Raw genomic sequence first — 16181 nt, 5'->3', positions numbered from 1 at the left:
TGGCATACAATGAAGTAGGAGTGAAGTGTTGGTGTGACAAAATTGCACCAATACACACATCAAAGATATTACAAAATCCAGGAAGGAAGTTTATAGGCTGTTGTGACTACAAGGTTAGTGCTCAAACATCTTAATATACCACATAAACCCAAAACCACTAACATCTAATGGATGTCAACTATTATTTGCATGCAGGAAAATGGTGGATGTGGGTTCTTCCGGTGGATGGATGAAATAGAAGAAGCACAAGAAATTAAGTGTTATGTGTTGATTATAATGGATCATCTGCTTTAACACATCTTGTAACTCTAACACCGACATATAATCAAGATCAACTCTTTCTTGTGCTCTTTCTTCTATTTCATCCATCCACCGGAAGAACCCACATCCACCATTTTTCTGCATGCAAATAGTAGTTGACATCCATTAAATGTTAGTGGTTTTGGGTTTATGTGGTATATTAAGATGTTTGAACGCTAATCTTGTAGTCACAATAGCCTATAAACTTCCTTTTTAGATTTTGTAACGTCTTTGATGTGCGTATTGGTGCAATTTTGCCGCACCAACACTTCACTCCTACTTCACTGTATGCCACATTTGATGACGAGGAGAAGATTTTTAATGATGAACTTTGTTCCATTTTCATTTAATTTTGGTTTATCAATTTAGAATTTTGGCTTTTTTTTTGGTTTGGTGAGGGTGGTTGAATGAGTTTTTGGCTTGTTATCCCTTTCAGAATTGCTATTTTTCTGTTGTTTATACTGGTGCATGTATGAAATGGGTTTTTACCGAAGGATATAATGGTCAATTCAATGTGTTTTTTTTCCCTCTTGAGGTTATTATCGAAAAATGATAAAAAATACAAGGGCACAATTGTCTTTTATATGTTTTCTCACATCTAACTTTTGGTCAAGGGGGTTAAATGTTATTTTTTTAAAATTAGGGGGGGGGGGGACAAAATGCTACTTGATAAAAAACACAGAGGGATTAAAGGTATTTAGCCATTGAACTAAGAATAAAATGTTTTTATTCATTAGCTAATCCACTTGCCTCTTGGCAATTGACTATTCAGTAGTGTTGTTCTAGGATGGAGGGTATCCATCATCCCAAGTATTTTTTGATTTAGGGCAATCTAGATCATGACTTGTTGATTTGGGGCGATCTAGATTAAATGTTGTGTGTTGATTGTAGTTGAGGGTTAAATCGAGTGTTTCATAGTTTGTTGTTGCATTGAGTTCTAGCAACATCCCTCATCCTTGTGAAGGATTATCCCATTGCCTCATTTAAATGGGTGCATTATAGGTCATGGAGTAGGAGTGGGTCTCTAAACCACGTTATATTTCCTTATTAGTGTGTGTTGCATTTCCATTGCATATATATTTGACACTTTGATCATCACACATGCTCACTCAGATCATTTTATTTGTTTGATAATTTGGTTCTGTTTTACAACTAGATCTTATTTTTGTGCTGACTTCACTTATATTTCTTAAGATTGCTGAGGCTCTTTTTGAAATTACACTTCCAAGATTTTCTGGGGATATACTTCCAAAATCTGATGCTGGAATTGTTCTGGCCATTGCTGATAGGTAAGCTATCCTTCATCATTGTCAATTTTTTATAATATGGTTGATGTCTTATTCCCTTTGATATGGTATGATTATGTTAATGACACAAAATGCATATAAATTCCTTCACATTGAATGTGGAATAGCTGGCCACTTTTGTATTTTTTTTTGTTCTGAGCAAGGTTTTGTTTTGTTTTGTTTTTGTTCTGAGCAAGATTTGTACACCAATAGGTTTTGTTCAACAGGACATAGCTTAGCATTTTGTCCATTCACCATTGATCAAAATAAGAGCAATGATGACACAATAAATTTCCAAACATGCCCTCATTGACTAACATTTACTGCCTAGACTCGTATAACTATCTTTTGGCTTGCACTTGCTGAGGCTGAGAGAACCTTGCCCATGAATAATTAACCAGGAAAGAAATTGGTTTGTCCCTTGTAGAGAGAGAGAGAGAGAGAGAGAGAGAGTTATAATGAAACCATAATTTATAATTAATCAACCATATAGGTACTATACTGTTATAATTTACAGCCTATTAAGTATAATGTTCATAAGTTGTGTGAATATTCTAGATGTCGGTTCTAAGTATGAATAAGTTGTGCTCCGGATTTATCTAGTAGCCAAATCAGGAGAAGGTCATTTACCTCCAAAATTAGTCTAGCGAAATCCGAATATCTAAATTATATTAAAAAAAAAGTATATGATGTTCACAACTTTATAAATATCTTGTTTTGACCAATCAAGTTTATAATTGTAATTGTTCTCGTTTCGTGCAGATATAGCATTTTTCATCTGCTGTCTTTGCTTAGCCATTACAACCTTGTGCTCTAACCTCCCTTCTCCAAGGGCAGCCCGGTGCACGAAGCTCCCGTTATGTGGGGTCCCGGGGAAGGATCCATTGTACGCAGCCTTACCCTGCTTTTTGCAAGAGGCTGTTTCCAGGATTCGAACCCGTGACCTTTTGGTCACAAAACAACAACTTTACCGTTGCGCCAAGGCTCCCCTTCATATATATATATATATATATATATATATATATATATATATATATAAATCACATGCTCCAGCACAATAACATCAAATTTAAAATAAGTTCAAAATTACACAACCAAATATCACATATTTATTCTACTTCTCTGTAATTTTCAACAACTTGTTCTTCATCGGACACAAACTCAATATCATCATTGTGATCCTCCTCTTCTTCGGATGCAAAATCATTCTCGTGAAGTTCTCTCAATCTAGAGCTTTTTCGGGTTGTAGATTTTCATTTGCTCTAGCTAATGAAACCTTGTGCATTTGAAGCATCTTTTGCAAGAAACGCATTAACGTTCCTTTCTTTTTCTCTTTTTTGTTTGTTCAACAATCTAGCATTAAATTGGACAAATACTACTTTGTATGAATCTTGAACAGTAACATGAAATTAATACTTTACTTTAATTAAAGACTTAAAGTTTAAAGCTTACTCCTTCGAATGCACTCCAATTTCTTTCACACCTAGATGAACTTGTAGTTAATGAAAGTATCCTCAATGCCACTCTTAGCAAGTTGGGTGTGTGAGCACCATATGTACTCCACTATGCACATGGATCAAATGTATCATTATTTTTCACTTGCTTTTGCTGCCAATGTTATTATAAATAATCCAGTCTTGTCTCTATATTTTACAAATTCCTTGTTAATAATTGTATCTTGTAGATCTAACTCATTGACATGAAAAATTTCCATGCATTCAAAAATCCTCGTTGCGACCTCCTCATAAAGAGCAATAGAACTATCTTTATATAAAAAAAGGAATTTAGCAAAAATGCAGTGGTATGCAACGATGTATCAAGTCTATTCTTTATTTCTGACTGATAATTTGATTCCACGTTCAAGGTCACTTTGATATCTTCTTTAGCTTGAAGAAGCTCCCCATATAGAAACCCATGGATGACTTTCTGTCTCCATCTACCAATCGAAGATCTCTTACCAAATGTGCAAATATTTTCAAACAAAGTGTCACACCATTCCAAAAACTCATGCTCATCATAGTAGAGTAAGTCAATTTTCCTTTGTTTGTTTTTGACCATTTACATTTCTCCCACGTATCACTTGTAAACATGGCCCTTAAACTAGATTTTTTTTCAATCAAACTTTGCAATGTGAGGAAATTTGATGCAAATCGGGTAACTCCTGGTCGGACTATGTCTTTCTTCTTTGTGAAACTTCTCATCAATGACAAAGTCTTATGGTGAATATAAATGGAAATGATAAAAGACTTGGCTTGCTCAATAACCTTTTTACGTGGAAGCTTGCCAATAATTTCAAGCATGAGATTAACAGTTGCACATGAACAACAAAAGATCTCAAGTTGCTTCTCCTATCAATTTAGCTGTAGTCATATTGTTAGTGGCATTGTTTGTTACAATCTGAACAATATTCTGAGCGCCTACTTGTTCAACACACTTGTCAACATGTTCAAAAATAAGTTCAGTTGTATGTGCCTCGTCTGAAGACTCCTTAGACTCTAAAAATGTAATACCCCGCATGTAATTAACACACAAATTTAAGATGCTTCTTCTTTTTCTATCACTCCATTAGAGCTGTCAGACGGGCTAACCCGTGGCGGGGCGGGTCAGCCCGTAGCGGGCCAACCATTTGGCGGGGCGAGCCAACCCGTCAACTTGGCTGGTTGTGGGTTTGGCGGGCCAACCCGCGGGGCTATCAAAATTTTTTAAAAAATTAAAAAAATGTTTCATATCTTCAAAGTTTTACTTCGGAAAGATTTCATCAATCAAATGTATCCATAATATGTATTTTAAATATAAATTGACATAAATGAGTAATTTTGTTGGATAAAAAATATTATTTTTATTTCAAAACTATAACAAAGAAAGATAATAAATTGGCATAAAACCTCACTTACATATGTTTCTCAACCCGCGAGCCAACCCAAGCCCATCGCGGGTCAACCCGCGCGGGTCGCGGGCCTAGGCGGGTCGGCCCGCCACGGGTTTGGGTTGATAAAATTCCAACCGAACCCGCTTAAATTATTTGACGGGGCGGGCCAACCCGACGAGCCCAACCCAAATTTACAGCTCTACACTCCATGCATCTGTCATGATCGAACTCTCATTCTTTGTCCATTCTTCTTCATGTTTCTTCAGCAGTTGCTTTGTTCTTTCAACTTCCGCTTTCAACAATGACTCCTTAAGTTGATATTGAGTTGGAGGCTTTAATCATGGTCCAAATTGATCCACTGCCTCCATTAGTTGCTTGAAGCTATCATTATCAACAGCATTGAATGAGATTTCATTTTCATAAACCTATCTCTCAATATATTGTTGAACTTGTTGAGTTCTCTTTTTGAAAAGAGCTTCATTTATTTTTTTTTTTGGCAAAGCACTTTACTCCCACTAGAACCTATATTTTTTTGGAGCAATTACCGATGCATATCATCCATAGGGCCAAGTGGAAGAGAGTTTTTAATTCCATCTATCCCTTCAATTTCAGGACCCTCTTCGTCTAGAGAAATAGTCACCTCTGCTCTACAACTTTGTTTTTCTATTATTTTGTTCTTTCTGTTCCTCCCTTCTAAAATAGTCTGTTTGCATTTATTTTTATTTTCGTGAAATGCTTTTCGACAACCAGATACATTTCAAGGTATATTTCCTATGTTCTCCTTGATCCTATACACTCCCTTGACATCGTTTTTCACACAACTTGCATTTAATTTTGTCGAGGTTTATCCAATGTCATTTAACTTTCTCCTAATAATTCCAGATTAGGTTGAGTGACGAATGCTGTCGAAGATGAATTGCTTGCCATTGTAATTGTGATAACCTAAAAAGTGATTTAAGAATAAATTTAGGATATAAATCAGTAAAAAAACATTAATATAAATAATTAAAAAGATATTATCAGAATATAAATATGATTTATATAAATTAATAAGATTTATTTGAATTTTTCAATTTTAAATATAAAATATCAGAATATAAATTAATTAATAATATTTATTAGATTTTTTAAATTTTAAATATAATATTATTAGAATATAAATAAATTAATAAGATTTATAAAAATATTTTAATTTAAAATATATTTTTTATATATTTTATTAGGATAATTTAATTAGGATGCATAAAAGCCTATTGGAATTATCCTATTTAAGTGAGGAATTGTTTAATTAAATAAATAATTAATTAATTAAAAAGAAAACATCGTGAGAGCTAAACGCTCGTGGGGCGTCTCCGGGAATGCGTCCGCTGTCGCAGGACGCGTCTCGCGACTTCGGAAGCGTTAGGAGGGAAAATGAATTATTGCATAAATTGAAAAACTTATCGATAGTTGAGTCTTCTGGAGGAGGCAAGAGGCGGAGGAGACGTGAGGCAGTTGAACGCATGAGCAGATGAATCAGATAGGATTTAGGGCTTTAAATGAAAAAAAACCAAAATTTCCACGACGCCTAGGGCAGCCCAGCACCGCCTAGGCTTGCCGCCCAACACCTTTCTGGTGCAGTTGCCAGCCGCCGAGCGCTTAGGAGGCGCCTAGGTGGCTACCTTGGGCGCATTTTAGAACACTGTAGATGATCGACTTGGTTAACAACGATAAAACTACATAAAATTAATTTAAATATAAACAAGAATATAGTAAGGAATTGAGCCCAATGACGTAGGAGGATCCATATAGCCACCCTACTCAGTGGGATAAAGACTTTGGTTGTTATATATGTGATTAATACATAGTTAACGTATATAACTAATTACTTATATAGTTGATAATTACTTTATTTATATATTATCTAGTTATAAGTTTGATAATAACTTTTAATTCAGTCATCTAAACAGATGTCACTGGGAATACCTAGTGAGCCATTTGGTTCCCATAATATCTTCATCTTGATAATCAAGAAAGATTTTTTTTGGATGGCCTTGTCTTTCTCCAATTTTAAATGTCCCTTTGTGAAGTTCCATTTTTGAGAGTTTGATTTTCGATATTACTTTATTAATATACTATGTAGTTATAGATTTATAATTGATAAATAACTTTTAATTCAGTAATCTGAGCAGATTCCACTTGGAATACCTAGTGAGTTTTTTGGTTTCCACAATATCTGCACCCTGTAAGTTAAGAAAGGTCTTTATATTTATAAATGGCCTCATCTTCCTCCATTTTTACTTGTGTCCCTTTGCCATTCGTGGGAGTCTGAATTTCAGTATGCTGATTTTATGTTCCTTTATCAAGTTTGAAGATAATGATGTACTCCATGAAGAAAATCTTGAATTTCAGAATTATATCTTCCAAATGATAACTCTCCAACAAATTTGGGATGTTTTGATCATTCCAGTCCCAGTACAACCTTCAACAGTTTCAGAGGTGTGTATGGTTTTCTCTTTTGTCCAGAGAAAACTATAATATGAATTCAATGGTTGATTATTAGCAACAACTCCGCCTTTCCATGCTTCAAACACATTCCTTTCTGAATGAAAGGTAGCACCTAAAAATTGGTAGGATTATCAACATTCATCTTTTGATCAAAGTAAAAAATGCTCCTCATTTATGGGATGTTTTTGCTCAAAGGGAAGCCTTGATCAGTGCAGGTTTAGTAACCTTTTGTTTATACCACAATTCAAATTAGAAAGTGGCCACTATTCAGTATGAATCACTCCTCCCTTTTTTTTCCTGTTAAGGAACCTAGTACTATACATATATCAACTTCTCAAATGGCTATCCATGGTAAATTAGAAAATTTGAGGGTTTTCCACATCTACTAATTGTGTTGTGTAAAAATGAGTTGTAATATATCACTTTTGGGATGCTCGCCATTATTACCTCATATTTTCATTGTTGTCTGGGTTGAACAAACTCTTGAATTTGAAGTACTTGTTCACTTCCTATGTGAAAACTATGGTCTCACAGCTTTGGATCAGTTATAAATGAAGAGTTTGCTTTAAGAGTTAACTTCTTTGAGAATATTGTAACATGAAGGTGAAAATTATGATAATTCCAGTAGCTGGAGATATGACTTCATTCCTGGATAGAAATATCTTGGTGCTAATACTTGTATGTTTGTGTCATTATTCAAATAAATTATCTCATTGCCGAGATTACAATGAATAATATCTTTGATGGATTTGGTTGTTTCCTCTTGTAAATATTGTTGCGACTTAATTTGGTGCATCTACTGCTGATGCTAGCTCTCTGCCTCTCTCTGCTTCAGACTGGACAGTCTTGTTGGCTTATTTGGTTCTGGATGTCAGCCAAGTTCAACAAATGACCCCTTTGGTTTGAGAAGAGTGTCTTATGGACTGGTAAGTCATGCCGTTGCATTTGTTACTTTCAAAACAAATTCATAGCTCTGCATCCTTCATTTTCAGGTGCAGATACTAGTGGAGAATAACAAGGATTTGTCCTTGAAAGAGGCTTTGACATTAGTGGCTGATGTCCAACCCATAGAAATTAGTGCTAGTGTTATTGATGATGTGAGTTTGGTGTCACCAAATACCTTTTTGTCCAGCAGATTTCTTTCATTTTCTCCAATTTTTTTGCTTAACTACTTTTCAGGTAACAAAATTTGTTACTAGAAGGTTGGAACAACTATTGGTATGAATCAGTTCCACATGAACTTCGTTCTGATTTAGTTGAATGCTTTTTAATCTTCTATCCTTATTCTTAGATCAATTTTATTTACTAACTTATTGCTTTCTATTTTCCCATGCCCTAGTGGTTCCTTTTCCCATGGATGCGATGGGATCCACTTGTCATCACAACAATTTTATCTACATAGTCTTTGCTAGCCATTGATTTACATGACAAGGGTGTTATAGAATGCGTGTGGCATGGCACAACTTAGCTTTCATCTACCCATGGTTTAAATCTCATAGAGTGTCAGACGACACGGTTAAAATATATCATTCTGATAAATTAATGAAACTCGATACTTTTCAACTTGGATAATCTATCCTATGGTGTTGTGCCAATCATGAGCATCATGCCATATTGACCTTCGACACCCCTTGACCAACTACAGAATATGTCAAAGATTAATTGATTGTACCTTGTGTTCATACATCATAATGTCATTGTATTTTTATTATTTTTCATCTTCTTTCCCCTCCAATTTGTCACCAACATCATACCTTGAAACACCAACATGATACCAAAATATTTCTGTTCCGGTCAAAGTCAAATTCTAGTACAACTCAAAATCTTGAACCTTGCATCTAGCCTCTTCATACCTATGTTGGATACTCAACATAGGCATACCTAATAATTCTAAGTGTATACTTAATAATTTTATTGATCACATGTAAAAAAATCCTAAAATTAGTTGTGTCAGACATTTTTTTTGGATAAGTAAAAGTGGTATATTATATATCCAAAATGTACAAAATGAGGTTTTAGGGTCTATTCATGTCTATGTACCTGTACGCTCCTAAATTTCCTCTCAACATCTTACCCTCACAACAACAAAAAAAAACTATGCTTTATCACCACCCTACTCCCTCTGTAATGCCGTTTTAAGACACGGATTGTCCTTTGATAGGTGGACATCTGGATGCATATGAAGCGAGTCTCAAATTCTCCGCCATAGGTCTGTAATAGTTGGGCATTGGAAGAACAGATGCGCCTGAATCTGAGAAGTATAGCTAGATACCAACATAGATATCATTATAAATGAATATAGAACATGTAAACTCATATATACCCAAGAACCGAAATAGTTTTTTAAAATATATATTGAAATTTAAGGATCAGCTAATAGGATACATAAGATACAGAAAATAAATGAAATCAGATACAAATCTTCAAAGTTTTGATGCTAGTAAAGCACCAAAATCCTGCAGCAAAGTATGCCTCAACTGCACCTATAACCCTTTTCGATAAAAATCTAGAGCCAAGAACAAGTCAATGCAGGTTAGGGCTTATACAAAGCATCATTCTGAGCTAGTTTCGAGATGCAAAAAAATTGAGATTTAAGACCTTGACATCACTAATTAGTAGTTGCAAAATGTTGAGAACTTGAATAACTTTCTGGACCCGACATGAAATTGGTCTTGCTTGAGATTGCCTAACCCTAAACAGTTCATGTTAAGCTTGAGCTATAAATGAGGTTGGATTGGGTGTTGCTTCCATGACGTTGGACAGAGTGCAACACAACATGGCACAATCTCATGTTCGGACATTGGACAGGCTAGTAATCATCTATGGTTTACCTCTTCCGTTTGGCCTAGGAATGGGTTGGCCGAAGTACTGGGGATGAGCGAATCACTTTTTGCCACTCATATTTGGACTGTGGTATCATGTGACACAATCCAGTGCCTGACCCATCAAAATTTCCCTACCCTTTTGAAATTGTTTCCAAATAACCAATTTAATCTTATGATGGTCAAATATTTAAATTAGGAAGAACATTTAGGTCTTTTGGTCTTAAAGTTAAGCAATCATGCTTGGTACATCTGCATCTCCCTAAACTTTTTAAATTGTTGCTAGATGATCAATTTTCTAACTTTTAAGGAAAATCAATTTTTGCCTTTTTGTCTTAAAGTTACCAAAATGCCCTTAAATTTTTTCATTAATGATCCCGACCTAAACCCTCAAACAACACACTCCACTTGATCTTCATAGTAGATACTCAATCCAATATATGAGGCTTTCATTTATGAAATGAGCAATCTCATGCACTCATGCTTTAGTGAAGTGATGTCATTTACACTGAGCATTTACGAGGGACATCATAGTGGAGTATTCAATTAAGTGGAATTTTTCCTATTTTCAAGTTTAAAGGTTTTTATCCATAGAAATTTATAATTACTTTTCTAATCTATTTTTTTCATTTTTTAATTATACAAAATAATTTTATTTTAGATTTATATAATTTTTAAAATTTAAATTGTGGAACTGAGATCTAAAAGTTGAGTGTACAAAATATAAGGGTTATGCAATCCATATGCTCACAAAATCTAGAATTTAGGGCATTTAAATTGCACAACAAATTTATGTTGCATGCTCAAGTCTTGGGTGTTCTTTTTGCAACCAAGTTTTTTTTTTCTTAAAGGAACTTGGTGCAATGGTAAAGTTGCTACCATGTGATCTGGAGGTCATGTGTTCAAGTCTCGAAAACAACTTTTGCAAAGTGGGATAAGGTTGCGTACAATAAACCCTTCCCCGGACCAGCATTGGCGGGAGCTTCGTGCACTAGGCTGCCCTTTTTTTAACTAAGATTTTTTTAAAAATATTATAAAATAATCTAAATAAACATTTTAACTTTTAAACTATCAAAATATATTTTAAAAAAAGTTTTCCATTTTTTTTGGTTTTATGTAATTTTTATATTCTTAGTTTTTTCAATGGTAAAGTTTCTGACATGCCACCTTGAGGTGATGGGTGTGAATCACGGAAAAAGCTTCTTGCAAAATGCAAGGTAAGACTGCTTACAATAGGCCTAATGTAGTCCGACCCTTTCTTGGGACCTACATTAGTGGGAGTTTCGTACATCGAATTGCCTTTTTTTAGTTTTGTCAATATTAAAAATAAAGGCGGGGCAGGTCAGGTGTTCCCCCAACTAAAGCCTGTGCTCGAGCTGGGTTGTAGTCCTGACTTGTTGGCCAGTAGTACACAACATAGATAAGTTGGGTCAGACTTAACCTGACATGGTGTTTGGAGTCCTGACTTCTGTTACTCTTATTAAAAAACAAACTTCCCTTATAAGAGTAGCTTTGCTTGGATCCCTCTTCTCGTGTTTTTTTTTTTTGAAAAAAACATATGCCACCAAACATTCATTTCAAAATTTTAAAAATAAATAAATAAAAGTAACAGTGATGATGCTTTCAGAAGAATAACATCAATACAAGAAAACCCTAAAAACTTTCTAAGCAATTTTTGGGGCTTGTATTATCTTGTATGGATCAACGTAGTATGTTTTTCTTGCAAAAAGGATGTGTCTGGATATTTAAATTAGTTTCCTTGACTATTCCTTATTGGTCAATTTTTCCTTGATTTTTAAGTGAATGCTTGATGCTTCTCCTTACAGGTAGATAAGGGCATAAGTCCTGAAATTGTGCGTGCTGTGCTCTCAGAGCGTGCTAACTGGCCTTGTCTAGCTGCCAGGTCAGCTATTGAAGTAAGTGATACTTGGTAACCATTTTTTTCCTATTAACATTGTTTTTACATTTTCTTCTTCTTGTCATGCATATTCTTAAGAAATGCTTATGTCTGTTTTCTTTTGGATGTTCTAGAGTTATGATTCTAGGTCTTATGCTTTTTGAGGTACTTATTTAGGTGTATTTGTTAAAAAGTTGCATGCCATAATTGTTATATATAGTCCAAACGATTTCATCTCTTATATAGTTAGTTCTGGATAACTTTCGTTTACCAAGTCCCTAGAGGCTTCGCATGAAAATGGATAGAATGATTTATATATTGAGTTAGTTTTGGATTAGATTGCTTTACCAAGTTTCATCTCTTATATTTGTTAAATACACGATGTCATGTGTATTTGGTGAAAGAAACTTTCTTCAGATAAATTTTTGATTGCTTAAATTTTCACCATTCATAGTTACTACTATTTTAAGCTCTAACTTGTTTATCTTTCTTTATTCTTCTGTTTCAATGCATCATACTTATTTTTATTCTTTGTTTCTTTTTTGTTGGTTCTATTCACACTTTATCTCCGCATATCACTTCATGAATTTGTTGAAACTTGTTTAAGTTTCATTGTTTTATTATTTTAACATTAAAAGTAATTTATTTTATTTGTAATGCTAAAAATTGTCATGACCTTGGTGTATGCTTCCACATATTAGGAGATAGCCTTCTCGGTGACAATTCTAGATAACCAATGTCCATATATATATATATATACACTTTTTTCAAATAGACATTTTAAAATTGCTATTTAAAAAACCATTTAATTGCTACAAATTGGGGTGTTAAGCAATTGGCTACTGTCTGTCTATATCAAATGTAGATGGAGACATTATCGAGAAGTGAGATGTTTTCTAAAGTGATTCAAGCATACTCGCGACCCACGAGAATTATTCGTGGAAAGAAAATTGGTTCTAATATTGAGGTAATTGGTATATTTTTTCTATTTTTTTAACCATGTTTTCATGTATATGACCTAGCTTTGGAAGGTCTTTAGTCATTTCTTTCTTGAAAGTTGAAACAATTAAGATTTAAAGAAAGTTGCCACAAATGCATGTTGTTGACCGCTAATAGTTGATGCCTCTCTGTTTCTTGTTGGGCTATTTTGCTTTGCCCAAATTTTGAGTCTTTTTTTTTGGGAATTCTTTTAACTTTTAGTGAACCATTTACTAGGTTAACTGTATCCTTAGAAACCAAATCCTACCTAGTTATTGTTTGGTAAAACCAAAGAGCGAACTTTGTCATGCACAAATCTTGATCAGGTAATCATGGTTTAATATATTGTTTCATTTTAGTTGACATTGCTGAAATTTAGTACTTTCTATATACTGTTTATTGTTGTAATTAGTTGTTGTTATTATTATTCGATTTTCCATTATTCAACATAAACCGTATGTTTAGGTAGACCAACACTTCAGTACTTGAGATAGTCAGTACACTGATTCCATCATTCTACAAAAATCTCATTGCAGGAAGCCCTGTCATTGTGTCCTGTCGTCGCATATTCGGAGAGATCTGCACCGTCTACTATGTCTGAACAAGCCTTGTGTGAGGGAATCACCAATCAGCACCACCTTGTACACATAGTCGATCTTGTCACTTCCACCATTAGCTATTTCCTCCAACATCACTCTCGCCATTCTACTGTTGTTTTCTGATTCTGTCACATCGTCATTCCCAACAGACTTCTGTGCCTCCAGATCTTCCCTGTGATTTCTTTCATTTGCAGCCTGCAATCTTAGATCTCTGGTGCTTCTGCTATTGTTCTTGCAGTTTCAGAATTCTTCCAGTGTCTTTTGAGCCCCACTACCACTTTCCTGTCATTACTCAGCAGATTTCTGCTCATCTTGTTAGTTTATTCAGTATGTAAATTTGCAACAGTAGAGAACCCTAATTGATTGAAAATGCCAAGAGCAGATGAATATTGTTGCTTTCTCCATCATCTTTCATGATCAACTAATGATCATCCTGGTTCAACCTTAAACAATTGGTCCACCCCTAGAAACATCCAAGATGCATCTAGTTATCCCTATTAACCCTTAATTAGACCTTCAAATATAACAATAGCTATTCCCATGCGTCAACAAATTCAGGTAGATAGTCAAAGACTCGTAGTTCCCTTTTCCTTTGGTTATAAGAAACAACATACTGAAACCATTCTTTTGTTCGGTCTTTGTTGAGTAATCTGGTTATTGAAGGATAGAGGTGGAAGATTTGATACATGGCTTGCCAATGGGGATGGCGTAGAAGAATCAGCCATTGCTTTCCAATATTCTTGCTAGGTTGTTCCCAGCTATGATACCATGAAACAAGAATTGATCTTGAACACACAAAAGGATCGCAGTGAAGTTAAAATTTAATTTATAACCACAACAGTCAATTTTAATTCAATGACAGTGACCTGACATCAGGTTTGTTATGTAGGTAACTGAAGCTGCATTTGAAAAGAGCGAAGAAGAAGCTTTATGGAATGCTTACATGAAAGTAGCATCTAAAATTCACCATGGTAAATTAAATGACTAATCTTTTTGATCTATCTTCTGTGCCTTCTGTTTTTAGTTTTATGCTATGTTGGTGTACTTTTGTCATTTATTTGTCTTTAGGTGTTAGTATGGATAGTTTCTTTGAAGCATCATTGGTGTTGCTGCGTCCACTTGAAGATTTTTTTAACAATGTCTTCGTGATGGCGGTGAGTATCTTCTTATGTAATTATTTACTTTGTCAAAAACAAGGTACACTTTCAGCTAGTTAGTGAAGTATGTGCCTTGGCATTTGATTATACCCTTGTCTTTATTGAATCAAGATTCAGAAAGTAAAACAGAACCCAATTTGACAATATATACATAACCACTGTATTTCACCATCACCATGAAATAATTTTCTATTTAATATCATTTTATTTAGGATTATTCTTTAGCTTTGTTTGGCTTTTTTAGCAAAGATCCAGATTTTATTCTGCATTGCCAGTCACTGCTGTGTGGCGGTGAGGATAATCTTCAGTGTGGTAGTTGTGGGGATTTGTTTACTTAGCATGCTTATCATAGCAATTTCCATCCCCTTTAAATTACTTAATTTGGCATGCATGACGGTATGTTTGATGCGTGTATCCATTGTTTGAACTATTGATGTTGGCTCTCCACCTACCACTGGGGAATTAAGGCAAAAAAAAAAACCTTACCCGCATATGGACACGGAATGCACTAGAATATAGATCATAAAGGAAAGATGTTGACTTGTTCCACATCAATTATTTGTAAAAGAGGGAGTCTCTTTGATAAATAACTGCAAGAGAGGCCCATAGAATGGATCAAGTAGTTGACCAAGGAAAAATATTATCTCTAAAATAAGAAAATAATAAAATGAAATATGGACACTAAGCAACAAAAGATATATTAGTTAAAAATATCTCTAAAGTTTGACATCTATCAATGGGTTCATTTTCAGCCTGATGTACTTAAATTTCTTATTAGTTGAGGTTGGAATTTAGTTATATTCTTTAAACAATCCATTAACAATTAGTGAAAGGGTTGATGCTAACTACTCCCAACTGCTTCGTTAGCTTGTTAGAATGCACCAAATCAAAAGAGGATTCAACCAAATAGGATAGAAGAATTGGTCTTTCAAAGGAGGCAAAACTAATTCTCAAATTCCGTTGGAATTATGTAAACCTTTAATTGTACACACCTTGTGTCACATATACATAGCTGATTTTGACTTTGAAAAATTCTTTTTCGTATATTTCATCATAGCTGATTTAACTTGAGTAATCCAGTTCGGTTACTGAGGGTGTTAGCTTGAATAATCTCTCATTTGAGATTGTCTTTTCTTTACTTGTGTCTGGTTCCTTAATATGTATCTATTGCATACGGCTGATATCTTTTTAACTTCAATTTCATTGTACTACTACTCATTCCTGACAGGAGGATGAGAAAATAAAGAATAACAGATTAGCAATTCTCAAAAGAATTGCAGAACTACCAAACGGAATTGCAGATCTCTCGGTTTTGCCTGGGTTTTAAATGGCACCATATTTGACCATCGCATAACATGAGATTCCTAGCTCAGAAGAAGCGTTTATTATTTATCTCGGCGTGTTCTTGGTAACTGCCCTCAAATTTTGTCATGCATAGGTCTCAGCAATTAGTTACCATCGAATTTTCATTGTAATGAACATTTTATTAAGTATGCTTAATTGCCAATGTATAAACTAATAAATGTTACTAGTTTCGCTTTATTTTTTTCCCACTTCTCATCAAGATGAATGTTGATTTCAAATCTAGGATCTTTTTAAAGAGAATTTCAAAATTTTAAATGTATACATTAAATATGGTTAAGCTATGAAACAAGATATAATCGCTTGGACGTCTAAAAGGCACAGGACAATGGTTTGTTAAATCAAGGTTTTTTAGTGAAAAATTAAAATAACCCTAAAGTCACGCGTATATTACAAAATAAATTCTCATCCGAATTGGTCTAAT

General features: G+C 34.4%; 1 protein-coding gene across 4 annotated transcripts in view; it reads left to right on the top strand.

Annotated features, from left to right (window-relative positions):
• Window positions 1–15955, top strand: part of LOC122010206 (glycine--tRNA ligase, chloroplastic/mitochondrial 2-like) — a 39338-nt gene extending 23383 nt beyond the window's left edge. For 2 of the 4 annotated variants that reach the window (XM_042566663.1, XM_042566666.1), the window contains 9 exons: window positions 1495–1589; window positions 7778–7868; window positions 7935–8039; window positions 8122–8160; window positions 11591–11680; window positions 12527–12628; window positions 14128–14209; window positions 14307–14392; window positions 15624–15955. In XM_042566663.1, the coding sequence (XP_042422597.1) occupies window positions 1495–1589; window positions 7778–7868; window positions 7935–8039; window positions 8122–8160; window positions 11591–11680; window positions 12527–12628; window positions 14128–14209; window positions 14307–14392; window positions 15624–15722 (789 nt within the window). In that variant the 3' untranslated portion in view covers window positions 15723–15955. Of the gene's footprint in view, window positions 1–1494; window positions 1590–7777; window positions 7869–7934; window positions 8040–8121; window positions 8161–11590; window positions 11681–12526; window positions 12629–13175; window positions 14052–14127; window positions 14210–14306; window positions 14393–15623 lie in introns of those variants that run through there. The other 2 variants (XR_006119810.1, XM_042566665.1) reach the window with 2 other exon arrangements.
• The last annotated feature ends 226 nt before the right edge of the window (window positions 15956–16181 follow it).

This window comes from Zingiber officinale, chromosome 8A (assembly GCF_018446385.1).
Source record: "Zingiber officinale cultivar Zhangliang chromosome 8A, Zo_v1.1, whole genome shotgun sequence".
Taxonomy (NCBI): domain Eukaryota; kingdom Viridiplantae; phylum Streptophyta; class Magnoliopsida; order Zingiberales; family Zingiberaceae; genus Zingiber; species Zingiber officinale.
The sequence above is the reverse complement of the archived record's forward strand: the minus strand, read 5'-3'. Positions and strand labels throughout refer to the sequence as shown.